Raw genomic sequence first — 26,753 nt, forward strand, 5'->3', positions numbered from 1 at the left:
TAAATCTAAGCATAATCTACAAGAACTAATTCCCCGACAGGCCCGCGTATCGGTTCTCTTCCACGCCACCAGTATCTACGAAGGCTTCCAGACGACGATGCACATCGGAAGCATCCGACAGACGGCTGTGATCGTGGGCATCATGGGGCAGACCGATGGCATCCGTACCAATCAGACGGCATCGGTGATGTTCCGGTTCGTGCGGCACCCGGAGTACGTACGACCGGGAATGCGGGTACTGTTCCGCGAGGGCACCAGCAAGGGAATCGGAAAAGTGACACAGGTATTTCCGCTGAATCAGAAGGTAAAGTAAATTTGGAAGAACGATTCGATTGTACGTTCTAAGAAACGTACCGTAATTTGCGAGAAAAAGTCAACACTAGTTATATATTTTTTAAAACTGACTTAAAAATTTGTGTAAATAGCAGCAAAAAAATTGAAACTGTGATTTATTAATTTTAACCTAGGTTTTAATGAGAGAAAGACAAAGTTCAGTTTAAAGCAGTCCTGAACGTGCTCGGAAAACGGTGTGACTGCGCAATAATGATCGATCAGTACTAAACATACATAGTAACTATACTATATCCTTTTAAAACAAATTGCCGTTCACAGTACCTACTTAGAAGCGAAAACTCTTGATGTATGAATTTAGCAACGCTATGGGAATTTTGAATTCTGCACCTTCCTGATCTGGATCTGACAGACCACGAGAAGTGCGTGTGTGTTTATAAAGTTTCGAATAAATTCACAGAGAAAACAAATTTACTACGGTCGTGTGTTTGCAATTCAAGTAGTAATGTATCACAACATTCGCCAGTTTTGGGGTCCGGTTGAATGACGAAATGGGTCTGGTACGTTTGGCATAAGTCCGTTTGGCATAAAGACATTTGGCATAAGGATGTTTGGCATAAAAGACATTTGGGATAAGGGACGTTTCGCATAAAGGATATTTGGCATAATGAATACATATGTGAAATATATTTTCCCTCTGGAGAAAATTTAAAGAACAGCCTTCAGTGGAAAGAAGGCAAACTTGTTAGTGGTGCATTATATTGGATCTCTTATTTTCGAAATAACCTTTTGCTTTCATGAATTGGATATTTTTCCGGAGAGGAAATATTCCTTCTTTTGTATGTAGGCTGTTCTTTATCGATACAAGCAATTTGGATTCCGGTAATTATTCTTTCCAGCAAATCATCCTTGTCTGCATATTATAACCAGAAAAATTAATGCATCATAATGTATTATCCTTTTTAAAAATATTTTTCGTTCTTTGACGATAAGTTTGTAGTTCATTTTTTACTGAATCATTTTATGCCAAACGTCCTTTATGCCAAATGTCCATTATGCCAAACGTCCTTTATGCCAAATGTCCTTTATGCCAAATGTCCTTTATGCCAAACGTCCTTATGCCAAACGTACCAGACCCGACGAAATAACGCGAGAAATACGGCAGAAAAACCTGGCTTTGGCCACCTTTCGGAGGCTGGATTCGCCGTTGAGTTCTCACATTCCAAATGGTCACCTTCCACTTCTTCGATAGCTCTTCGCTTCCATAATCTGAAATACTTAAACTTATTCAAATCACGCGATTTGATGGACACAAAAATCAAACCGATACCAATATCATCAGTTCATCTACAGATCATTGAGTTGAAGAACTGACTTCAATCAGGCCATCCCAGATATTCAGGAACATTATTACTACCAAGAAACTTACTTCATCCTTATCGATGTAACATTAGTTTCTGTAGTTAACAGAAGTTTTTCATGTGCAAATTACTCTAATTTTTGCTTATCTCCACTGCCTATGATCGCATAGTCGTCCCATATTGTTGTGAACGAGCATCCAACGTTAGGCGAGTGCCCCCTATGGAAGCGTCATCGGCAAGGCTCGTCTCATCACGACGACGGATGGACGACGACCGCCGCCGCCGACGACGACGACGACGACGAACGGCAGCAGAAACAACAGAACGTCATCGACTGCAACAGCAGCAAGATGCTGCCCGCGCGCGCTCTCCGCGATACTTTTAATGTGTAATTAATTGTAGTATTGTGAACTCTGTAAATAGTCCGTGTAAATATATTGTGCATGTTTTTATTACGTAATGTCCGGGTGTGAAAGAGTTTTACTCGGCCACATAAGTGCATTTCCCCGGATATGAAAGTGGCGACGAGGTTTAGGAGTCGGTTGTGAAAGCGCACGACCGACTCAACGGATCCTACGCGGGAGGGAAGATGGACGCAAAGCATCAGCATCGTCGCACAGCAGAACCCGGCAGGAGTAGCACAACGCCAATGTCCTCCTGCAGGCGCACGGGTTTGCTTCCGAGTGATGATCATCAATCCCCATCATCCAACGCCATCGTCGAATCTGGCAACCTAGTGGAAGTCCAGTGGGAGTCCGAACGCACAATCAGCGTCCTCCCATGGCAGCTCGGTTCGATTCGCAGGATGGATATTCCCTTCAGCATTGGCCAAAGGAACTGGCAATCAAAGTCCATCAGGAGTGGTACACTACTTGGCCGTGTCCTCCAATGGCAGCACGATTCGTTTCTGAAGTCGTTTGCTCCCCGTTATCCGTCAGCACCGCACCATTTGGACTATGCAGTCAAGCAGGAGTCTGATGTCCCACACAAAGCATCCTCCTGCATCACCATTCTTTATTCATCTAGAAGATGGCCGCTCAACATAAACAGGAGCCAACACCATTCGAATCGCACAGCCCAGCAGAAGTCGGATACCACACAGCCAGTGTCCTTCTGCATCAGCCCGAGTTCGATTGTGAATGTGCGCAGCGTCATCGGATGCAACCGGTCTGGCCATTCAGCTGCAACTGGTAGTTCTTCACCTACCCCAGACGGTCAGCATCCTGGGGCTGCGCGGCGTCCTTTTTAATGCAGTAACCAACCATCGGCAGCATCAATCAAGACTTTCTTCGTCGCATGAAGAAGTGCTTCTTGATTTCAGGTTCGTCATATCAAAAGGGGGAGATGTTGTGAACGAGCATCCAACGTTAGGCGAGTGCCCCCTATGGAAGCGTCATCGGCAAGGCTCGTCTCATCACGACGACGGATGGACGACGACCGCCGCCGCCGACGACGACGACGACGACGAACGGCAGCAGAAACAACAGAACGCCATCATCTGCAACAGCAGCAAGATGCTGCCCGCGCGCGCTCTCCGCGATACTTTTAATGTGTAATTAATTGTAGTATTGTGAACTTTGTAAATAGTCCGTGTAAATAAATGTGCATGTTTTTATTATGTAATGTCCGCGTGTGGAAGTGTTTTATTCGGCCACATAGTACATTTCCCCGGACATGAAACATATGAATAGGAAACCCAGCAAATATGGGACTGATATGCGATCATAGGCAGTCCAGCTCTGTGAAATCAAGGCATGACTTCAGTTAGGTCGTCAAATATTCTCGGGAGTATTTATGAGCGATCTTCTCCTTCCCAAGGAACAATCACTCATTTAACCAACATTGTAATGACATGTTTATTCCACATTAAAAATTTTGATTGAATTACAGTTATACATTATTTCATCACAGTTTGTAATCGGGAGTTGTTTAAACAAAAGTGGAGAAGTTATTCAGCATTCTTCTCTCCAAGCGCGATACAGGCTTCACAGACGGAAGTAGCCTTTGTTATACTGCCCCCACTCGCATAACAGTCCCATTTGCAAAAAGTAGGTGTTACGCTGAGATAGTAAGGGTTGCCTGCGTGGACGCGATCCATATTGTTCGTATGAAAGACGTGAGGAGGGAAAAATCACGCTAGCGACAGTGTCAACACTGGGCGCTGACATATTGAATTCGGATTGAGAAAAAAGGAGCTTTTGTGATTGCTATCGATGCTAAAAACCTCGTTGAATTTCGGAATTATATGTATTGAGAATTTGTTATATTAAACCTAAATAGGAGTTTGCATTTTGAACTGGAAATAGTAAGTAAAATGCGATGTGTTATGATTAAGATTACTATATGAGATACTTTCCGCAGGTGAGGAGTTGTTGAACGTGGAGTAGATAGTCTTCGGATTTATAGTCATACTCGATTTATTACCGTAAGTTGGTGTAACTTAATAATGGTCACTTAATTCTAACCGAACGATATTGTTTAGGGTTTACGTTGTATGGGAATTGGATGTTCGTGGGTTGATTTGCAAGGTTGAAAACTAAATCTGTAAGTAAGAACAACGCAGAAAACCTTAATGTACTTAATTGAATATATTTTTAGTTTTGAGTGTGCCGATCAACATTACTTCAAAAACGGTGTTTCAATATGCTGCCCCGAACTCCACCCAACAGTAGGAATTGAGAAAACGGCATTTGAAGTTTGAAAACTTGTTTCCATATAAAACTTTGAGAAATCGCCAAAATTTGAAAAATATTTCGATCATCTCGAAACATTTACAAATTGCTTTCCACATGAACATATAACTGTAAAAATATTACCATCACTACAAAGTTGTTCAGTTTTGTGTTACGTAACACAAAAATCCATGATGGGACTGTTATGCTGGTACTTTTGATATGGGGCGCTCATAACTTGGTGTTTTTTTTTCACACATTGACATAAAAATTCGTAATTTTTATTGTTGTTTTTGGAAGTACATAAAAAATGATGACTATTCATAACGTTAACTCAAAAGTCATGAAAAGTCAAATGGGACTGATATGCGAGTGGGGGCAGTATATCAGCCTCATATTAAACTTGTATTCAGCTATGAGAACCAGCTGAAAACAAAAACAAATAGACGTGCGAGGTGCAATTATCAGGGTTGTGCAGTTTCAGGATGGTTAATGTCGAACGACACTCGCTTTAACCATCACTTCACACGACAAACGCAGTCCATCAAAACATAATCGATTCACGCAAAAGCCACTCAAGCCAACCCTCGTTCAATGCAGAGTCAACCACATCCTGCAGCAGCGATCGTCTCTTGTTTTAGAACTACACGATGAAACACCGAAGCGAGTTTTTGTTCTACGCCTTGCATTCTATTCATAGGGCGTGCTATGTTTGTGTTTGCTACGCCATGCAATACTACTAAACAAATTGACCTTCATCCTGGCCCTTTCAGATGAGAGTCAACCAGCAGTGAGTGACATAGCTCTGCGTCGAAACGACGGTTAACAAGCGTTCGGCTGCTCAGGAGATGTGCAGAGAAAGAGCGGGGCGGCGGCAGCCACCCAGGGGAGTAAGCTGGCTGTCAACTGGGAACAAATTGCGCCTACCCTCTATTCAATTTTAGTACCATTAGAAGGACGTAACGGCCAACCAAGAAAATATCTATTTTCGTTCGCAAAATTGATTTTAACACCGTTTTATTATGCTAAAAGCAAGTCAGCATGTGATTCAAGCATAATCCCACACATTTTATTTAGATTATATTGAAAATTTTCATTCCGAAAAAAATCAGTGTTTTGTTTGCGCCATTATGAAATATTTGCCTCTACTCTTGCTTGTTTTTGTTTTCGTTTTGTTTGGAGTGCGGAAATCGGTTGAAAATTGAAAACTCCCAGAGCGGTTCTGGTGCTTTAATATGAGGATAATTTAACACTACAACTCAAGAAATTTCGATAATTACCTAAAAAATTGAGCATCAGCACCGAAAGGAAGAGAAAAACGCTAATGTTTTTACTATTGTTGATGTTTATAAACAACTAAACAAAAGATGTTTACAAATTAGAACCAACAGCAGATGGCGCGCAGGTGGGCATGTTTGGGTGGGCGTAGAGGGTAGGATCTACCACCCCTGCAGCCACCGTATCAATGCGTTCGTCTCGAATGTGTTCGTTAGCAACATAGAGACGGTCGGCTGTAGCGTTGATGGAGGAAGAAGGGCAATGTTGATGTTGCGGCTTTTTTGTGTTATGATGGTGATAATGCACAAGACTGGCAATTATAGTCCAATCGTGTTTCTTTTGTTCCATCTAAACACATTTGTAACACTAACGTTTGTTCAGCTTGTAATTGAATCGTTGTTCACATATATGCCAAATGTTGCATTTTGGCTTAATTACATTGTAAATAGCATCATTTCCGCTTATTATTCAGCTGAGAATGTTAAAAACCAGCAATAATTCGACATGCATGCTAATTTATGTCTTTGAATTGCTCCTTGGGTTGGCACATGATTCGGTATTGTTATTGGACGACTGCTGTTTGGTCGGTTATAGGAGACTGTGTCTACTGCGCCCAGGGATCTGACTTCAGTCAGATCTTCAAAATTTATGCTGTTCTCGTTGATTCTTTGTGTTGATTACAAGTAAGTTTTTTGAAATATAATATGCTCATGCTCATATAATAGTGAAGCAAAGTGTGTAAGCTTATGCGTAACACAAACTGTGGCTGTTGAGCTTTTCGAGTGATTTAATTGAATGATAACTTCTCCAGAGCCCCGCTGTCTCCGAAACTCAAGTGAAGTTCACTTTAAGTACGGTTAATATTTATCCGAACTTTGAATAGTCAGTCCAAAACAAGTTCGGAACAGAACATTCCAATTGAACTATATTTCAACTTTTGAGGCACACCAAAATTCAACATAAGTTCGGTTAAAATTTGATTGAACTTTGCTCGGAGGTTCAAAGTAAGTTCTTTCTGAGCCTCTTTTTTGACTTTAATGTCGTTTTGAAGAGAAGTCAAAAGCATGTAAATGAACTTCCAAGTTCATAAACCATACACGAGTAACTTTTTGGAGAATCGAGTTCAACGAAACCGGAATTGAACCAAACTTGAACTGCTGAGTTCGTTCTTCAAGTGGAATCCGAACTTTGAGTTGCTTGGGCTATATCTCGTGTTTCATATCATTTGAAAATATGAACTATCGTGGACTTCGATAGTTCAGAAGTGTTGAATATCCCAAAAAAAGCATCTTGGAAAAACAAAACTTCGAATTGATAATAACTCCAACAAGAAATAAGAAAACTTCCATTGCAATAGCTACTTAGTTTATGAGATATGCTTGAGGGTACACACCGGCTTTGCTCTGTCCAGAAGCCCAAGAAAATGTTGATCCCATGTATTTTCAAAACTAGGAGGTCATGCAAATGAGAGCTCAAAAGTTGGTGAAATTCGGTTGAAAATTGTGCTGTTGACGATTTTTTCGAATTTTCCATTTCCACCTGAGTTTATACGGGTTAACATATTTGAAGCTAATTTTATACTATATACCACAATTCCAAAGCGATACAATTGATATAAACTCTATTGACTTAAAATACAAAATAACATAAGGCTGCTCCGCTTTTGTCGAGTCTTTTCCTCTCTGCATTACTTCTTTTAATCTAATACATAGTTGTATCAGTTGATTTTATGGAGCCATATGTAACAACATTTGTAAACTGACATATTTCAGCTTCTCTGGCGCCCAACCTAATTAAACCTTTTTTTAAACCAATATCGTGTACCTATTAGATTGCTGCAAGACTCTTTTTCTCTGTTACCTCTGGTCTCTATCCAATGTTTGTTTTGCTTTCGTTTTCCAATGAATTTCTCCAGGAGTTTCTGTAGAAATTCTTCTAGGAAATCCTTGAGAAATTGTTCAATGATTGATCTAATTCCCCTATCATTCCTCCAGGAATCACTCTTAGGATTTCTTCTAAGAATTATCTAGTAATTCCTTAAGGAATTCAACAAGGATTTCTCCGGAAGTTCCTCCAGCAATTCCTCCGTTTTTTTTTTTCAGAACTTCCCACAACAATTTCACCAGGGATTTCTCTCTAGAAATTTATCTAGGTAAATCCAGGAATTCCTCTATGGATTTTTTTCTTGAATTCCTCTAGGGCTTCTTACTTACCTTACCTTACCGGTCAGACTAAGGCCTGAGTGTCTTCTGCTGTACATAGGAGTCGTTTCCATTCTACTCGGTCCATGGCTGTGTGTCTCCAGTTCCGCACTCTTCGAAGGGTCCGCAGGCAGATCGTCCTCCACTTGTTCGACCCACCTAGGGTTTCTTACAGGAATTTAATTGGGATTTCCACAAGGATTGTTCTGAAAATCCTATCAAGGATTGTTCTAAAAATACTACCAGGGATTTATCCAGGAATTGAATTTCAGAAGGTCCAAAGATTTTTCAGGAATTCCTCTAAGGATTTCTCCATAAATTCCTCTAGGAATTCTAGGGATTTCTTCGACAATTTCGTCTCTGATTAATCTACTCCTTGTAGTGACCGCCCATGTTTTTTTTTTCCTAGTGATTTCTTCAGAGATACCTCCAAGGATTTCCTTTAGAAATTCCGCTTAGGATTTATGCAGGAATTCCTCTAGTTATTTTTTCCTTGAATTCCTTTAGGACTCCATCAGAAATTTCATCTGGTCTTAATCCAGGATTTTTTTTTCCATAAATTGCTCCAACAATTTGTTCTATGATTCATCTATTCACTCTAGATGTATGTATTCCTCTAGGGATCTCTCTCGGGTTACAGATTCCTCCAAGAGATTTATCCAGAAATTCATGTGCTGTTTCTTTAGGGATTTCTCTATTGATTATTTTAGGGATTCCACCAACGATTTCTCCACAGATTCATCCAGGTAGCACCCAGAAAGGGTCTGGTACGTTTGGCATAAGGCCGTTTGGCATAATGCCATTTGGCATAAGGACGTTTGGCATAAAGGACGTTTGGCATAATGGACATTTGGCATAAAGGACGTTTGGCATAAAATGGTTCCAGTACAAAATGTACTTAAAACTTATCTTCAAAGAACGAAAAGTATTTTTAAAAAGGATAATACATTATAATGCATTAATTTTTCTGGTTTTAATATGCAGACCAGGATGATTTGCTGGAAAAAATAATTACCGGAATGCAAATTGCTTGTATCGATAAAGAACAGCCTATATATAAAAGAAGGAATATTTCCCCTCCGGAAAAAAATCCAATTCATGGAAGCAAAAGGTTATTTCGAAAATAAGAGATCCAGTATAATGCACCACTAACAAGTTTGCCTTCTTTCCACTGAAGGCTGTTCTTTAAATTTTCTCCAGAGGGAAAATATATTTCACATATTCTTTATGCCAAACGTCCCTTATGCCAAATGTCCTTTATGCCAAATGTCTTTATGCCAAACGGCCTTATGCCAAACGTACCAGACCCCCCAGAAATTTCCCTAGCTATGTAGAATCAGCGCAGTTGGTCGCTTCAAGCATGTGGTCGCACCAAAACCCCGACGCATACTAAATCGAACACCAACAATACAGATTGCTCGGTGATTAGGTATGCGAGTAAGTAAGAGTAAGTCTCGGCACCATAAAACACAATTCGCTCTCACTTGTTAGTGGGCAAAAATGCTAGTGTGTTGGAAATTGGCGACTTATCCGAAAGAGACAGGGAATTGTGGAAAAATTAGTGTTTATTTCATGGTTTGGGCAGTATCGTTCTGGCGTATCAGAAGTCGAGGGTCCCACTAGGAAAAGATTTTTTTTTTCGGAAATTCATCTCTCAATTTGGCAATTAACAAAACAACATTATTTCATGTCTTGTTCATAACAGACAGAAAGTGTTCAGTGATTAGAGAAGATTTGCATAAAAGTATAAAAGTAACATGGAACGAACTCACCAAATGAAGTCCTTATGACAATTCAGTGTCAGACAGCCTCTCGCAACACACACAGTAACTCTCTTCAAGTGTGATGTTAAGAACCGAAACCAATCAAGTCGTTTTGATAATCCAATCCGAACTAAGTATACTTATTTCATGATAGTACCTATGTTTGGACCTGGTCAATATGACCATAACTTGAGCTGATTTCGTTCTATTTTGTTACTTGGCTTGTCCTTGAATTCAATGTAATAGAAAATTAAGCTGTATTTACACGCAATTTATTACTTTTTTCTTGAACACCACTAGCACTAAGACCCCAGCTTAGCATCCTTAGCTTCCTGGTCGTCACTAGCCTCTCCGTCGGGCGCAGCCACCTTCAGCTGATCCGGCACATGCGACGTGAATTTAAACAGTACCGGCATATGGCCCAAGCATGGATTACCGTGCTTCTCGAGTAATCGAACCCACGACAGCAGCGAATCCTTCGTCGATGAACCGGTGCAGCAGATGGCAAATATCGTTCCATCATCCTGCTCGTGAATGGACCGTTGTAGGGCCACCTTATTTTTGGGAGGGGCTTTCGAATGACTCATTCCGATGCCCAGGAACGGAATCCGAATGTTGCGGACATCTGAAATAGACGTTCTGTAATTGTAACCGAAATATGCGCTTCATTTCTTACCGTCCAAATCTTCGTCGTCCTTAGGCGGTGGTGGATTAGACTCGCTTTTCAGCAGGAAATAGTTGATCGACCGATTTCTCAACCATATCACGAACGGTCCCTCGATGAAGACCGGTTTCTGCTGGTGCCGGGCCAACAGTTGCTGCTGTTCCGAGCTTTGTCCGCTGACGATCCACGTGTGCTCCAGCGCCTCGGGGACATTCTCCGTTTCGAAGAGGGTGATTTGCGAAAGCAAATCCACGGAACACATTCGCTCTATGGCCATCTTGGCCAGCTCCAGGGAATCATCCGGTACCGGATTGGGCAACGGCCATGGGGACAGATTCTTGAACTTGGGCATCCAGTACATCATCCGCCAGTACTTTCGAACCGGGTGGCCCTTCTTGCCGAACACGTTGACCAGCATCGATTCCATCTCGTAGTCCGGAATGACACCGTTATCTTCCATCTGCTCGAGCAGATCGATGATGACCTGCTGCTGCTTCGGGTAGTGCATAAACTCCGCCTGGAAGATGTTCGTCGGAATAAACTTGCCCTTCGGCATAACGTTGATCAGCGATTTGTACACTTCCAGGTCCTTGTGCACCCCGAACTCTTCCATGTGTTTAAGCGCCGCGTAGATAAACTCCACATGATTCCTCCGATGGACACTCCGGCCTTCGAATACACGCACCATCTCGATGTAGGTCTTCTTATCCTTGGTGGAGACGTGCTCGAATAGGGGCGTTCGCAAGGCCACCCTTGTTTCGGAACTTTTCCTCTGGCGGTGGTCATCCTCAGCGGCGTCTTCTGGATCTGGCTGCTTACCACTTTTGGAATCCTTCGTGCAAGTGCGGACACTGATCCCGGCCAGCCGGTAGATCGATCCGATTCGTTGCCTAATCAACATCATTGCGATTGTACTGCTGACTGCCGATACACTGCGGTGGGTGGTTGACCCGTGTAGCGAATACAACCCTGGGAGTAGGAGAAACGGTGAGCCAAAACAAAGTTCGCCAATAGACCACCTCACGGCGAAATTCTATCTCTTTCGCTCTTTCAGAGAGTTTGAAAACAACAGGACCAGTACCTGTCAAATTTGACAGGTGTTGGTCCTGTTGTTTTCTAATTTCCCGTAGGAGAGAAAGAGAGCGATTTCTTGATGACGTCACCGTGCAATGGGCAATATGACAGCGAGAACTGTCATTCGGAAGCAAAACGTAACGCCTGCGTGTGGAACGATGGTTAGATCTGTGCACCGGGTGCATCGCCATCGGTCAAGATTACGGCGGCGGCTATCAAATCAGTAACAAATTTTGAAAACGACGTATAATCAATGGTGTAGCACTTTGTAATGCATAAGTGCGCAGAAGACACCGACACGATTCGATGCAAAATCGCAGTTTTATTCACGATCCCGCACTTATACTAACTGCGAAAGGGGTCTAGTGGGGTGGGAAATGCGCAATATTCTCCATGCAGTTGAAACCCGGAATTTTCGACTAGCGAAGTTGGATTTTTCTCCAAATCCGTGCGTCGGACCTAACTTCGGAAGTGGTGCGCTATATAGCGGACCAGGTTTTGAAAATCGGAGTTTTCGACTAGCGAAGTTGGATTTTTCTCCAAATCCATGCGTCAGACCTAACTTCGGAAGTGGTGCGCTGTATAGTAAACCTGGTCCGCTATACAGCGCACAACTTCCGAAGTTAGGTCCGACGCACGGATTTGGAGAAAAATCCAACTTCGCTAGTCGAAAATTCCGGGTTTCAACTGCATGGAGAATATTATATAATATACACAGCAAAAAATAAATGCAACCCGCCCGATGTAACTCATTCCGATGTACTAAATAATCAATGTAATCACGATTCCCATGTATGATTACATCGTTTCGATGTAAAATATTTTGTTCTTATGCGTACATCGTCCTGTGTAATATTCATGCAACCGACGGATTGATCGGGTTGCAGCAATTCAGATGTAATATTACACAACAGTTTTTTTCTGTGTACGATAAGCAGGGTGATTCAGGTTATTTGGACAGACTGTTACGCGTATATATTTTGGACACTTCCATTCGATTTTGCCGTAAATGTCCAAAATATATACGCGTAATGCCTGGTTTAGACTGTTCAATTGAAACGAGCATGTGAGTTGCAAACTTCTCAAACATGTTCAATCCAATGGAATGACGTGTTTAGACTGAGCAAATGACTTGGGTGTCCACTTGCATGCTCTTGAATACATCTCAATTGAAGCAAGTGTTTACATTCTCGTGCGATGCGTACACAGTTAGAAAAAATCACCGACTTCGGTAATGTTTTACCGAAATCTCAACCGTTAAGTTTGTTTTACAGGAAAAAATCGGTAAAGGTAGCAACTTTTACCGAAGTTCGTTAGAGTTTGACAGATAAACGATAACATTTTACCGAAATTTGTTAATTTTTTACAGAATTTCGTTAAAAATCATTACCGAACGCTCAGCGGTTGAGATTTCGGTAAAAATTACCGAACGAGATTAGCTGTGTAAGCAAACTGAATTGAATTCAGCTTATTTGACAGATGACTTGAATTCAACTCACATGAATCGCGTGTTCAGACGGCCGGGGCAAGTGAGATGATTTCGTTTGACTTGAACAAAAAAGTTGAACATGTTCAACTTTCGTTCAAGTCAAGTCAGTTGCTCAACTGAGATGAACGGTGTTGTTTACACGTTCAATTCGCATTCAGTTGGGCATTTTCCATTGACACTTGAATCAAGTCACTTGCTCCATGTAAACCAGGCATAACGGTCTGTCCGAAGGCCTGAATTCCCCCACATCTTGAAAGTTCCCAAAACCTTATATCTTATGTTCTCATTACGTTTAATATCACACGCCCATTGCCGTCTACCCCCGTTGGTTTGACCTCATCTAATCTGAACACTTTTTAATTTGACCCCCTCTAATCTGCACATCGTTCAAACTAAAAATGGTTCAAAAGTCATTCTGCTTATGGAACGGGTGAAACGGAACGCAGAATCAAAACAAAACAGCAAAAAGGGTTACCATCGGTGTGCTTTTCGATGCCCACAGGGTTACTAGAAGTTCAAATTAGAAAATGAACCTCGTTGGTTTGCATGAGGTGTCGTTCAAACCAACGGGGGTAGACGGTACCTTTATTTCTGGTCAGCGTTTGTTCTCTTTTTCAGCTCTTACGCCGCCGACAAAAAAAACGTCGGCGCAGAGCTCTAGCAGACGCGCAAACAAAACCAAAACAGCTGATTTGTTGTGAAAGAGTGCGAGCGAACCGGCTTTCCTTCCGCAAACATGGAAGCGCCAGTGTCCAAATTATCCATCCGTAATTTTCCGGAATCGTTCAGTGAAGCGGACGTCAGGGATTTCCTTTCTCGGTTCGGTATAGCCAGTCAGGTAGAGTTTCTCAAACGACGTAGAAAACTTTCGGCCGTCGTCTCCTGTTCGGAACCCGCGTTGTCCAGGTGCATCCTATCGCGACTGCATCAGCTAAAAGTGCTCGATAACCGACTGATCGTTGAGTGTTATGACGATCTGCAGGAAGTGGAGATTGTCGATGGCGAAGACGGGAATCCTAGCCGGCCCAACTTGAAGGACACGGCACGAGAGGTAAGCAAGTTCGTCAAAGCATTGCACGCTGTTCATCCGGTGGACTTTGACCAGCCTCCACCGCCGTATCTCCGGTATCGTTATCCTCGACCGACACGTGAAATTATCGACAGTATCTGTGTGGCTCTGGAATCGGTTCCGAAATTTTACACCCAAGTGCTTCATTTGATGAACCGAATGAATCTACCTCCGCCCTTTACGCCGCGGGATGTCCAAGGTCGGAGTTCTGTGGTGGACAAAAAGGATGCCTCTCAGCAAACTGACCCCGTACGAATCAAAGAGTGCCTCCTGATGGACGACGAATCGGAACTGGAGTCGGACGAGGAAGAAACCTCAGCGCTTGGTCCAATCAAACGGAGGCCGGCTTTAATTAAGAGTCGTTACACACCATACCAGCCGCCTCAGATTGTGAACGCTCCTCAAACCGATTCTGTCCCGGTGAAACCCAAACTCATTAAAGCAAGCCAAAACATCATTTTAAGAATCCCAGATGAAATCAAGCCACCAATCAAAGCTCCTACCCCTCCACCAAGATCGCCCACATCACCTCCAACGAATACCCATATAACGGAAATCGACCCCTTGGCCAACCGAATCCCCTCGGACCAACTATCCGATCTCCCTGTGTTCAAAAACTACGCCCCAGGCACACCCTCCAACAAGCTGTACCTGAAAAACCTCGCCAAATCTGTCACCGAAGAGGACCTCAAGCAGATCTTCCACCGCTTCGCCATAACCGCCGATCCGACCAAAGAAATCGACATCAAACTGATGCAGAGTGGCCGCATGAAGGGCCAAGCCTTCGTTACTTTCTCCTACGTGTACGAGGAAGACTTGGACCGTCTGCCGGAGCGGCCGATTGCCCGAGCACTGCGCCTCACCAACGGACTCCTACTGAAGGACAAACCGATGGTGGTAGTGTACGGTAAGAGCAGCAACAACAAAGCAGGCGCTGACGATGGAGGGGAGAAAGCGTCGTCGTAGCCTACTTTTGTCGTGGATCGCTCTACCTTGAGCCTTGAGCCCGAACCCGAATCCGAAGGGAAGAGAGAGAGAGAGAGAGAAGAAAGTTTTTGCGCGTTTGTTTAATATGTGTGTTAAATATTACGCCGTTCAAGAAAAATGAATGCTTATGCAAATGAGCAGCAGCCAGCGTGGTGCGCGAGAGGACTAGACAAACAAGAAAGAAGTGTTTGCGCGTGTTCGAAAGGATGACCAGACCCGATGATGTGATGATGTGTTATTGCGGTTGAGTTTGAGTTTACGCGTTGTAGAATTCGGTGGTTTTGATTGAAAGTTAATTTGATGGATGCTGATGGAAGGTGTGATACAAACGGCGGACCGACCGGAATAGCTGCATATAGAAGGTGAGTTATTGTTTCTATTTATTCATTTTTAACCATCATAAGTGTACATACCAGGTTTCGCTCATACGATAGATTTTGTAATTGAGCAACTTCCCCTATTCGCATAACAGTCCCATGTTTGCTAGGTTTCCTATTCACATGAGACTGTTGTGCGAATGGGGGCAGATTAAGAGTCTTCTGGAGCTGTTGATTTGATTGGAGAACATTGAAATGCTATCCTATTAGAATTTAAGAAAGCGAGACATTGTTACCGTCATGACAGAGGTACTAACCATTTGAGGTAAAACGTAAAACTTAAAATAGCTTTCTTTATTTATTTATTCACCGCCTTCAACATTCAATGAGTTGCACAGACTGTGTCTCATTCTAATGTTCCTAACCTATGTTTTTAAAGTTACCTTGGAAATATTGAAATTAAAGAAAATGGACGTGTTTTTAAAATATCATTGAAAGATGCAGTGATCCTACGTAGACATTCGTTAAAACGAAGCAGGCCTTCGGCGTGGTACTACTGATGTGCTCTTTGAAGTGTACTTTGCTGTCGATCATAATTTTCAAATCCTTGATGACATTCATTCACTCGCTCTCAAGTCTGTGCTTCCATGCTTCGGCTTACTTTCCTGGTGATGTTCCTGAGACGCATCCTCCTGAGGTCATAATATATACCAGGGAAATACCTGAAATACTCAGGGAAATTCTTAAAGACTAAGGCAAACTTCGTACCAATGAAAAATCGAACATTGTGTTTGAAATATTCATTGTAGATAGCTACTTGAAAAATTGAATAACAAATATTATACAGGGGATAGACAAAATGATCGGAACAGGCAAAATTTACACTTACAAAAATGGTCAACTAGCTTTAACTTTTCGAAAAGTGCATCAAAAATTCTCAAATTTTTACTGTAAGTTGGTCAACTAGTTGTCTATCAATGGTTCAAATTTGAGAAAGATCGGGCTATTTTACATGAAGTAGGAAATATTCTAGATGAAGGCATAATTATCCGATAGCGAACTTTGGACTATTATATTCCCTGAATCAAGGAACCGAATGCAATTAAATATTGAGCATTTATAACTTATATGATGAGCTTCAAAAAATGTTTTACTTAACTTAAAATTGTTAACTCGTATGAAAATTATAGCAATTAAATTTTTTTTCTAATAAAACGAATAAAACACCAATTAGCCAAAAGCTCCCTGAATAAAAAATACAGTAAAAAAACCGAACGTTGTATTGTAACAGTACTATTTAGAACCATCCCGAATAAAAAATACAGTAGAAAAACCGAACATTGTATTGTAACAGTACTATTTAAAACCATATTTTTACAATAGAAACCACTGTAAAAATAAAAATACAAGAACAATAAAATGTAATGTAGAACACCATACAGTAAATTGTAAATAAGATTTTTACAATATACTATACGGGTTGTTAAGTATCGTAACAATATAAAAAAATATTTTTCTCCATATATATTTTTTTGCAAAACCATACATTATATTGTAAATGAATTGTTATAAATACTGATACGTGGGTTTTAATAAACCGTACATTGTATGGTATACATATGGTTTCAAACAACAAAATGTACCGTAAATATATTGTTTTTAATTGTAGTTTCACCACTGGTTATACATTTAATTAAATGGTTTTGGAATGGTTCTCTTTTGTTATGTTGTATTGGTTTACATTACATTACCATGTAAAATATAACATAACATTATTTATAACATCTTGTCATTTTCCTCCTGTTAATGGCATCTTAGGCTTACTAGCATTATGAGAATGCGCTTTGGGAATTCTCCAGAGCGTTTTGGATAACCCTTCATATATTGGATCGCGCACGTCTAAGTCTGAGTCGAGGTCTGAGTAGTCTCTGATTGCATTAACAGTTGAAGCTTAGGCTCCCATGCCCCACCAGCCAGATAACCGGGTTTCGCAAACTAAGCATTATTTGTGGCAACACTTTGAGCGGCATGATGGAACTATGCCGAGCGCGCTAAGCATTATTAGACCACTAATGTAGTTGCATGAAGTGGGTGACGAGGCACATAAGTATCATTACAGCGTGCTTAACCGTTATTGCAATATTGAGGCTCCAGTTTGACTAAAGTTTGAAATACACGTATGTATTTAACAACTCATTAAAAAACTGTCAAGTTCGATTCAAGTATAAGTTAGGTTAAGAAGCGAACCCACAGACGAACCTATATTAGAATTTCTTTCAGTATTCAGTCCAGTCCATATGTTAAAGATGGCTCTACGTCAAAGATAAAGTTCGTCAATCGTATTCCTCTCATCGCACTCTACATACCTAGCCCGCCATATCTCTTGGATCTGCGATTCTTAAGACATCTGGTTTACTACTTATTTGAACATTTTATTGACTTTAAATTGATGTTTCAACTTATTCACTTTTTTCTTTCCTTTCCTTTGCATCATAAAAGTCACAAAGATCAACAAAACAAAGCACGGAAAAAATCTAAAACTGAATAAATAATTAAAAATGCACGGAAAAATAATGTTTCGGAAAAGTGAATGGTTCAAACGTGAGAAAAACAGTATAATATAGTGTTACATAAAAATCGAATGTAAATGTATAGTAGCTACAATTTGCTAAGCTTTTGGTGAACAATTTCATTACAATATACATTATTGTAGCTGGTACACTGTATGGTGCAGGAATGGTTTTCACCTAACACCCTATGGTTAGTTTTTATCCGGGATATTTTTACAATAGACACCACTGTAAAAATAAAAATACAAAAACAATAAGATGTAATGTAGACACCATACCGTAAATTGTAAATAAGATTTTTACAATATATTATACAGGTTGTTAAGTATCGTAATATAAAAAAAAATATTTTTCTCCATATATAATATATTATATTTTTGCAAAACCATACATTATATTGTTAATGAATTGTTCTAAATACTGATACGTGCTTTGAAATATACCGTACATTGTATGGTACATGAATGGTTTCAAACAATAAAATGTACCGTAAATAAATTGTTTTTAATTCTTCGAATGAGTGTAATCAGTTACGTACCTTTTAATTCCGCCCTATGTTGCTTATCCTTTGACAGATACGCGTATTTCGATTACCACTTGTAATCTTCCTCATTGTCAGTTATCCACTGGATAACACTGAGGAAGATTGCAAGTGGTAGTCGAAATACGCGTATCTGTCAAAGGATAAGCAACATAGGGCGGAATTAAAAGGTACGAAACTGATTACACTCATTCGAAGAGGGTATTCTGCTTAGGGCCGATTTCTTCACCCGGGCTTAAATTTTAAACCAGGCTTAGCAAAATTTTAAGCCGGGCTTAACATTTTTTCAATTTCTTCACCTCGGCTTAACCACTAAACCCGGTTTAATAAAGCTACGGTTTACGTTAAGTGTGGCTTATCTTAAGCGGTGCTCTGAGGTGGCTTAGCAGCGCTAAGCCAGGCTTAAGCCGCAAATTGCATACTTTGGGTTTCTTCACCTGCTTCATGGTAAAATTTTTGAAACAGCAGACAATATTTTTAAAAAACATTATATAGTATGTATACAATTGTAAAACGTTTGGATACGGATGGAGACGATGATAAAGAAAATGATGATCTACAGCTGGTGCGTCGTCAATATAAAATATTCAACATCGGTTTTTGGGACAATCAAGTTTTTACATTAGATTGAAAGTCTTCAAAAAGGTACCGTGTTGATACTTTTGGAAATTTGTCATCCTGATTTGGAAGTCGAAAGTACATTTGCATTGAAGTTCTATTTATTTGAAGTCAAGTCCTTCCATAATTTCAGGTCACAATAAATATATTTTTGTCTCTTATGGTTCAAGACATTATTTTTTTAACAAACACAATTAGGATGGCACTCAAAAAAAAATCTTCTAATAACTTTTTATACACTGATTTCTTAGAAAAACTTAGTTCAAAGCACGTTTAGCCCATCGAATATTCAACATTTTGACTTATAATTCTAAATATAAAATGTATTATTCGTGGTGTACTTCTAAACATGACTTATTTTGAATACCTAATAGGGTGACGTTGGATATTATCGGTAGGTTTGTTCTCTTCGTCGTAGGGGGTGTTTGTCAGCCAAAATGGCTGAAACATGGGCCAGCTCACTTTGGAAAGATTTGAGGCCAACTTTGAGTTCAATAAGTTTCAAAAAAAAAAACCATGACGAAGAGAACAAAACTGCCGAAAATACGTAAGTTCCCATGTCTAAAAATGACGTAAGTGGATTTTAATTTTCTTTTTGTAAATCAGTACTAAGGTACACCGGGGCAAGTTGAAACGGGTGGGGCAAGATGAAACACGAAGTTTTAAAATAGATTTCAATACAATTTAGGAATTAATCCTTCGCTAAAAGATGGTTTGAATCAAAAACTATGTGTTATGGCGATTAAACTGTTTATCATCATTGGATAACATCATGTTAACCGGCTGTTTAATCTTGCCCCACCCGTTTCAACTTGCCCCGGTGTACCTTATGAAATTTGATTTATACTTGCCGGATCACAACGGACTAGCTTTTCGTATTTCGTGATTCATAATGCAACTGATTTCGGTTGTACATATTATGAATCATAATGCAATTGTTTGATCCACAACCATCATCGTATTAATGCATTTTTATATTAAAATCCTAAATCTTTTGTATGGGCCGTAACGCACGATCATATTTTCCTTTCCTTAAGAGCGTTACGTATTTTGTGAACGGCACATAAGCATTTTTAAAATAATAGTTATTTATGTGACGAGTTGCAAAAAGTTGATTTTTTCAGCACGAGTCGTACATATATCCAACGAGGCTTGCCGAGTTGGATAAATACGAAGAGTGTTGGAAAAATCGAGTTTTGCAACGAGTTCCATACAAAATTTTATGCAATGATTTTTTCATTATACAACTCATTTGAGTTGCATAATGTTCATAATGTAACTCAAAAGAACGGCAAGCCTCGTTGGATAAATGTACGACTTGTGCTGAAAAAATCAACTTTTTGCAACTCGTCACATGAATAACTATAAAAACACCAACGAAGTTTCTAGTTGAACTTGAACTTTGTTGTGGCTTTCATACCCAGTTCAAAATTTTAAACATATTCGAAAAATGGTCTGGACGCTGGAGTATCTCACGACCAACACATTTTCAAAAACTCACTATCGAAATGCAACTCTAACAGGGCGATAATGGAGATTATTTATTCGAAGGCGATTCTGGATATCAAAGCATAAAATCAACCTTGCAACGCCTTCGCTGCAATGTGGCACTCGAGGTGGCACTGGTGGCGCTCCAATTTTGTACAACGAAAGGCAAATTTGAACACCAAATGTTGTAGAACGATCATAAGGAGTAGGTACTAAATCGAAGATCTTTCGATACTAGCGTTGGGTAAAATATCAACACTATAGGTAGTTCATCGTTGTTAATTTCCTTCTGCATTCGAAAAATTTACCGATTCCGCTTTTCCTACTAAAATTTCAGCGGATGTTTTGTTGTTGTTACTCCATACTGCATATAACGGGCATTTCAAAATATCGGCGGCTTAAAATGACGTTTCCATTGGAAAGTCACTGGAATGATATGGGAAATTTCGTTAAGCTTGGCTTAGCGTAAGCCAACGCCTTCATTTGCTAAGCCGCTGTGAAGAAATGCAAATATTTAAACCTGGCTTAAGAATTTGGCTTAACTTTAAGTGTGGTTTAAGATAAACCAGGCTTACGTCGTTAAGCCGGGTAGGTGAAGAAATCGGCCCTTAGAGGGTTCGAAAAGTCGGTACAAGATTGTTTTTAATTGTAATTTCACTACTGGTTATACATTTAATCAAATGGTTTTGGAATAGTTCTCTTTCGTTATGTTGTATTGTTTTACATTACATAAACCATATAATGTTATATTATCTTGTCATTTTCCTCCTGTTAATGGCATCTTAGGCTTACTAGCATTATAAGAATGCGCTTTGGGAATTCTCCAGTGCGTTTTGGATAACCCACGTCTAAGTCTGAGTAGTCTCTGATTGCATTAACAGTTGAAGCTTAGGCTCCCATGCCCCACCAGCCAGCTAACTGGGTTTTGCAAACTAAGCATTATTTGTGGCAACACTTTGAGCGGCATGATGGAACTATGCCGAGCGCGCTAAGTGTTATTAGACCACTAATGTAGTTGCATGAAGCGGGTGACGAGGTACATAAGTATCATTACAGCGTGCTTAACCGTTATTGTAATATTGAGACACCAGTTTGACTAAAGTTTGAAGTACATAACAACTCATGAGACAACTGTCAAGTTCGATTCAAATATAAGTTAGGTTAAAAAGCGAACCCGCAAACAAACCTATATTAGAAGTCACTTCAGTATTCAGTCCAGTCCACATGCTAAAGATGGCTCTTCGTAAAAGATAAAGTTTGTCAATCGATTGTGGTCGAAGGCAAGTTCACATGAGAGAAGAGGAGAAAACTCCCCTAAATGCAAATACAGAAAGAATAGTTTTAAACTCATCCACTGATTTACGGTAATCTGACCTGCGTCTTTCCGAGACCTGCATTCGTATTTCTTTCATCGCACTCTACTTACCTAGCCCGCCATATCTCTTGGATCTGCAGTTCTTAGGACATCTGGTTTACCACTGATTTAAACATTTTATTGACTTTAAATTGATATATCAACTTATTCACTTTTTTCTCTTTCCTTTCTTTGCATCAAAAAAGTCACAAACATCAACAATACAAAGCACGGAAAAAATCTAAATCTGAATAAATAATTAAAAATGTACGGAAAAATAATGTTTCAAAAAAGTGAATGGTTCAAACATAAGAAAAACCAGGGGGTGGGAAACTCGGCACAAAGTGCCCGGCACACTTTTGGCACACTCGCCGGCACATTAATGATGCTGGCTGTCATCAAACTGGCAACACTTTTTTATGTTTTTTTTTGTGGAGGAGAAAGAAAATGAAGAAGAAAGCAAGGAAGAAAGTAACGAAAACAACTTTTCCCAATACATTGAAAAAAAATAGAACTGGTATCGAATGTTTTAGAAGCTCGAAAGCTGCAAATTTCTTTCCAGCTTTTCTAATGGGAGGCGTAATAAGAATGAGGACCCAAAGCGCTGGATTTCTTAGCAGCAGCATCAAGTCTTCCCTCCTGTCTTCCCCTGAGTCTATTTTTACTGATTTTACTGAAACAAGCGCAGCCCCTGGCGCAGCTAGTGGAGGTTTTGATTACAATAAAGTTGCAAGAATCAGGATCAAAACAAAAGAAACGAAAGGTTGCCAGATACACAAAAAGCAATTAATCAACTGACAGCATGACTGCCAGCACGCTGGCACACTTCGGCACGTTCGGCACATCACCGGCACATTTGGCACAAAATGAAGTGTGCCGAGTTTCTCACCCCCTGGCTAATTGCAAAATTTGACACGTGTTTGCAGTTAAAAAGCAATCAAGTGTCAAATTTGTGCTGTCAGTTATGCTGGCAGTGCATTTCGATGCATTTTAGTGTTAAACTGACGTTGCAATTAGCGAATGGCATTCGCTCGTTGCAATGTAAACATGTTGCAACGAGCGAACGGCCGCTGTACTGTAGAAAAAGATAGGCCAAGGAACGGTCAAGAAATGATTGCGCTGTTAAAATTTCTTGAGTGGTCCGCAGCTGGAAAGAAATGAAAATTGTGTAACGCTCGTAACGCCTGCCGGTCAAATCAAATGGAGCTGTCACTTTTCCTTGCGGAAATATATTCCGTTCAATTATTCCTCAAGGAAAAGTGACATTTCTTCCCATACTAATCAGTTGTCAAAATTCCTTTGGTAATTAGAGGGTTTTTTTTTTCTGGAGTGCTTTTCTTACCAGGTGCGTACTATAGACTTGAACTGCAAACAGTCCTTTAGATTTTTTTCGCAAACAAATCGACGTTTTGGGACACCGTTCAAAGCGTAACGCACGTGTGAAGTTACCGCGCAAATGTTGCGAATGTCACGCCAAAAGAAAACGTCAAACTAAATTCTCGGCGCCATTTGTTTTCATTTTACCCGCGATCGATACCTGTGATCTGTGTGCGATCTGCAATTTTGTGACCGATTTTTGCGTTAAATTACCCGAAATTGTAGCAGTAAAAGTGATTTCGTATTTGTACGTTTTTTCATCCATCCACCAGCAAACTTCTCCGGTTCGATATCAGTGATCAGCAGCATGTCCGTCTGTTGAAGCGCAGTTTCGGAACGGAAGATTGCCTCCCGCCGTTGGGTCTTGCAGTGTTGCTGAACAAAGAAGGTAACGACGACGAAGACGAGTGCCAATCGAGGAAGCAACGGAAGACGGTCAGCACAATGTCTCTCAACGGTGGTCACAAAGGTCGTAGCCCTCTGGCAAATGTCTCAAATAATGCTCAGCCAGGGAATAATAATCTTCCCCCCGGAGCGGGGTCCATTCAACATGGAGCAAATGATGCAAACCTGCGGAAGTACTTCAGTGTTGTGAATGACGAACAGTTCTTCCTATACAGGAAACCCACCGTAAAGGCCATAATGGAGGACCACTTTGTCAGGTTGTCGGATGAGATTATTCTGCACATTTTCCGTTTCTTGCCTAAAAAGACGTTGATACGGTGCGGTCAAGTATCCAAACGGTTCAACCAAGTGTCCCTAGATGAAACCCTGTGGACTCGGTTGGACCTTTCCTGTCGATCTCTGCGGGAGGGAGCTCTCGGACGGGTTATTTCGAGAGGCACTGTAATTCTAAGACTGGCCCAGGCACACGTGTCCAATCCGGTGTTCCAATGCGGCAGCGTAGATCCCTGCTACGAGACCAAGCTGCAGTTTCTAGATCTGAGTATGTGTTCCATCGAGCGGGAAACCTTGCGCGAACTGTTGTCCCGGTGCCGATCGCTCCGGAAGCTAAGCCTGGAAAATGTACCTGTTGACACCGAGTGCTGTCGGGAGATTGCATGCAATGTGAATCTGGAAGCGCTGAACTTGACCATGTGCGAGGGATTGGAGTACTTCAACGTGTCCTTGATGGTGAAAAAGCTCACCAAACTGCACAGTTTGAACATTTCCTGGACGCAGCTATCCCGCTCCACGGTGGACTACGTGGTGACGCACGTGACGCCGAGCTTGCTGCGGCTGAACATGGCCGGCTGTCGGAATTCCATGACGGACGATGGTAAGTCAGCCGGAGAGGGTTTCTTTGTACCTACATCTACATAATTTCGATTGTGGCTGAAATGTGGGGGGCTTATCGTATGCATGTGGTATACAAGTTCACTCGTAATCATTGCCCTAAGCCAATTCAGTAATAATGTTATAGGTGACAAACAATAATAGTTCAGTTACTATATTGTTAAACTTAGTTTCAGTAGTTTAGTTGATTAGTTTGTCGCTGAGCAGTGCACAGTTTATACAGTTATTCATTTTTTTTAGAGGAATTTGTTACGCAGCGCTTACTTTAAACATTTTTTTTTTTAATTTCATTTCGCAGCTCTGCAAAAGCTCGTCGACCGTTGTCCCGATCTGGTGGAACTGGATCTCTCCGACTGCACTCATTTGACTTCGCAGGCTATGAAGATGGTCTGTAAGTTGAAAAACCTAGAGTATCTATCCCTATCGCGGTGCTACAACATCAACGTCACATCCTATCTGTAAGTAGCCGGAAAACGTCAAATTCTCTCAAACCTCCCCTTATTTCATTCATTCAAACCCCTGTTTTAGTCAACTGAGTGAACTGGAACCGCTGCAATTTCTGGACGTCTTCGGACTCCTGTCAGAACCGGCACTGGCCATGCTGCAGACGTCCTTCCCCGGTGTGGGGATCAACAAGTTCATGCACAGTTCCGTGGCGAGGCCCACCGTCGGATCGCGGCGGACTTCGATCTGGGGCATGCGAACACGAGACTGAATAAACCTTCGTCGGGTGCCATTGTCGTTATCATCGTCGTTGTCGTCGTCGTCCTCCGTCTTCTGCATTTATTTCCTACCCTACCTAACGATGCTTCGATTGTAAATAATGGTTTTCTCACGTTAATTATAACTACAAATTAAACATTAGAGTCGAATGATAGGGATATATGAGTCGGAAGCAGCTCTTTGTTCGTCTATTGTTCATATAAATACTAATTTTGAGCAGTTTTACTAAAATAGAAGGGAAAAGAAAGCAATATATGCTGATTGCATCCTAGACTTCAATATTGAACAGCAAATTAGATGACTTACTCTTATTAGTGTAAAGAATCGTGTGAGACATAGCTTGTCCATTTGTCTCTTTAGTTTACTGTCCTATTAGTACTTCCCCAGTTGAGCTAGCGCGTTCGTTGCCGCCCAAATCGCCGACTTCTACCTTGTTTTCTGTTAAATATTGTTTTCGCTATTCTTTCTTTCGACGTTTGCGCTACGAGTCTAACTCACTGAAGTCTGTCGTGTTTTATACGTTTCACAATACCTAGTCCATTCTTTGTACACTTGTTACAACTCGTGATCCATGCGGTGTCTGTGTCACTAACCATTTTCATGTTTCCGCAGTACTTTGCGCTCAAAAACTCCGAAAGCTCTTCGGTCTACCTTCTTTAACGTTCACTCCTTGTGACCGTAAAGAACTACCGTAAGAATCAGTGTCTTATTTATATAGACCAAAATTTCGTTTGCGTTTGCAAGTGTTGAGGCCTAACTACTTGGTTATGTAATCCTAAAAGGTCCTATAGAGCATGCTGACACGGCTTTTCGGGCCCGTATGAAGTTGATCACCAATATTAACTTCTTTTCCCGATCAGCCTAGATAGCTGTGTAGTGTCGGTAGCGGTTAGTTCAACTGGCTAAGAATAGCACTACGGACCGCCTGTTCCAGTGGTAGGAATCCACTAATCAGGTGACCCCTAATTCATGGTGTTATGCGGCTTTACGCTTACCGTGCCTAGGAATGAATGGTTAGGGGGGTCTTATAAAAACCTAATCGCAAACGGAGCCTGTGGAGTACCAGGGCACCCTCCACAGTATTTTTGCCCTTACTGCACTAACCGGAGCAATAGTGCGGTGGACCTTGTGTTTCTCCGAGACAATCAGCTGCCCTTCTTCAATCTCATACTTGAGGCTGAATAAGGGCGGGATTATGAAGATGTTATTAATTAGTTTAAATTTTCACCTATATGGTTTCGCATTATGCGTTTTACACAGTGTATTCTGTGCATCCTCGCCTTTGGCGCACTCAAATCGATACCGATCTGGCTTTATTGTTGCTGTTCTTTTTTGTGCTGTGATTGTTAAGAGTTTAATCTTGCCTAGTTTGGGTAGTGGCTACGGTTAGGATAGCTCAGATCAATCTTCAGCACAAAAGAACAGCAACGATCAATCTTTGTAGACTTATTCAAAATGGTACAGCCCAAGTGGCGTTAGTCCAAGAACCTTACTTTCGTAAGGGGAATTTCTATTTAGGAAACCTTGTGAATCCGGTGTTTGCTACTTTCAGTAAAAATGAAATGGCAAACTCACGTGTCATGCCTCGAGCATGTGTGCTTGTCAACAACGCAATCGTTG

General features: G+C 41.0%; 3 protein-coding genes across 7 annotated transcripts in view; 2 read left to right on the forward strand and 1 right to left on the reverse strand.

Annotated features, from left to right (window-relative positions):
* LOC109414593 (GTP-binding protein 2) overlaps positions 1-765 on the forward strand; it is a 52,272-nt gene extending 51,507 nt beyond the window's left edge. For all 4 annotated transcript variants that reach the window (XM_029867707.2, XM_019688421.3, XM_062847315.1 and 1 more), the window contains exon 3: positions 41-765. In XM_029867707.2, the coding sequence (XP_029723567.1) occupies positions 41-313 (273 nt within the window). In that variant the 3' untranslated portion in view covers positions 314-765. The remainder of the gene's footprint in view (positions 1-40) is intronic.
* A 9,057-nt stretch (positions 766-9,822) lies between these two features.
* Positions 9,823-11,179, reverse strand: LOC109424850 (evolutionarily conserved signaling intermediate in Toll pathway, mitochondrial). Its single transcript, XM_019700047.3, has 2 exons — positions 10,243-11,179; positions 9,823-10,191 (listed from the first exon to the last, which is right to left on the reverse strand). The coding sequence occupies exons 1-2, from the start codon at positions 11,132-11,134 to the stop codon at positions 9,869-9,871; spliced, it is 1,215 nt and encodes a 404-aa protein (XP_019555592.2). The 5' UTR covers positions 11,135-11,179; the 3' UTR covers positions 9,823-9,868.
* A 2,317-nt stretch (positions 11,180-13,496) lies between these two features.
* On the forward strand, positions 13,497-25,343 carry LOC109414597 (S-phase kinase-associated protein 2). 2 transcript variants are annotated; one of them, XM_029867699.2, is made up of 4 exons: positions 14,841-15,211; positions 23,387-24,393; positions 24,709-24,868; positions 24,939-25,343. In XM_029867699.2, the coding sequence occupies exons 1-4, from the start codon at positions 15,150-15,152 to the stop codon at positions 25,123-25,125; spliced, it is 1,416 nt and encodes a 471-aa protein (XP_029723559.2). In that variant the 5' UTR covers positions 14,841-15,149; the 3' UTR covers positions 25,126-25,343. The 2 variants fall into 2 exon arrangements, 1 of the variants encoding a protein (XP_029723559.2); XR_009996626.1 differs by lacking the exons at positions 23,387-24,393; positions 24,939-25,343 and having other exon boundaries at positions 13,497-15,211; positions 24,709-24,799.
* Positions 25,344-26,753: the final 1,410 nt, after the last annotated feature.

Source organism: Aedes albopictus, chromosome 1, assembly GCF_035046485.1.
Source record: "Aedes albopictus strain Foshan chromosome 1, AalbF5, whole genome shotgun sequence".
Classification (NCBI taxonomy): Eukaryota; Metazoa; Arthropoda; class Insecta; order Diptera; family Culicidae; genus Aedes; species Aedes albopictus.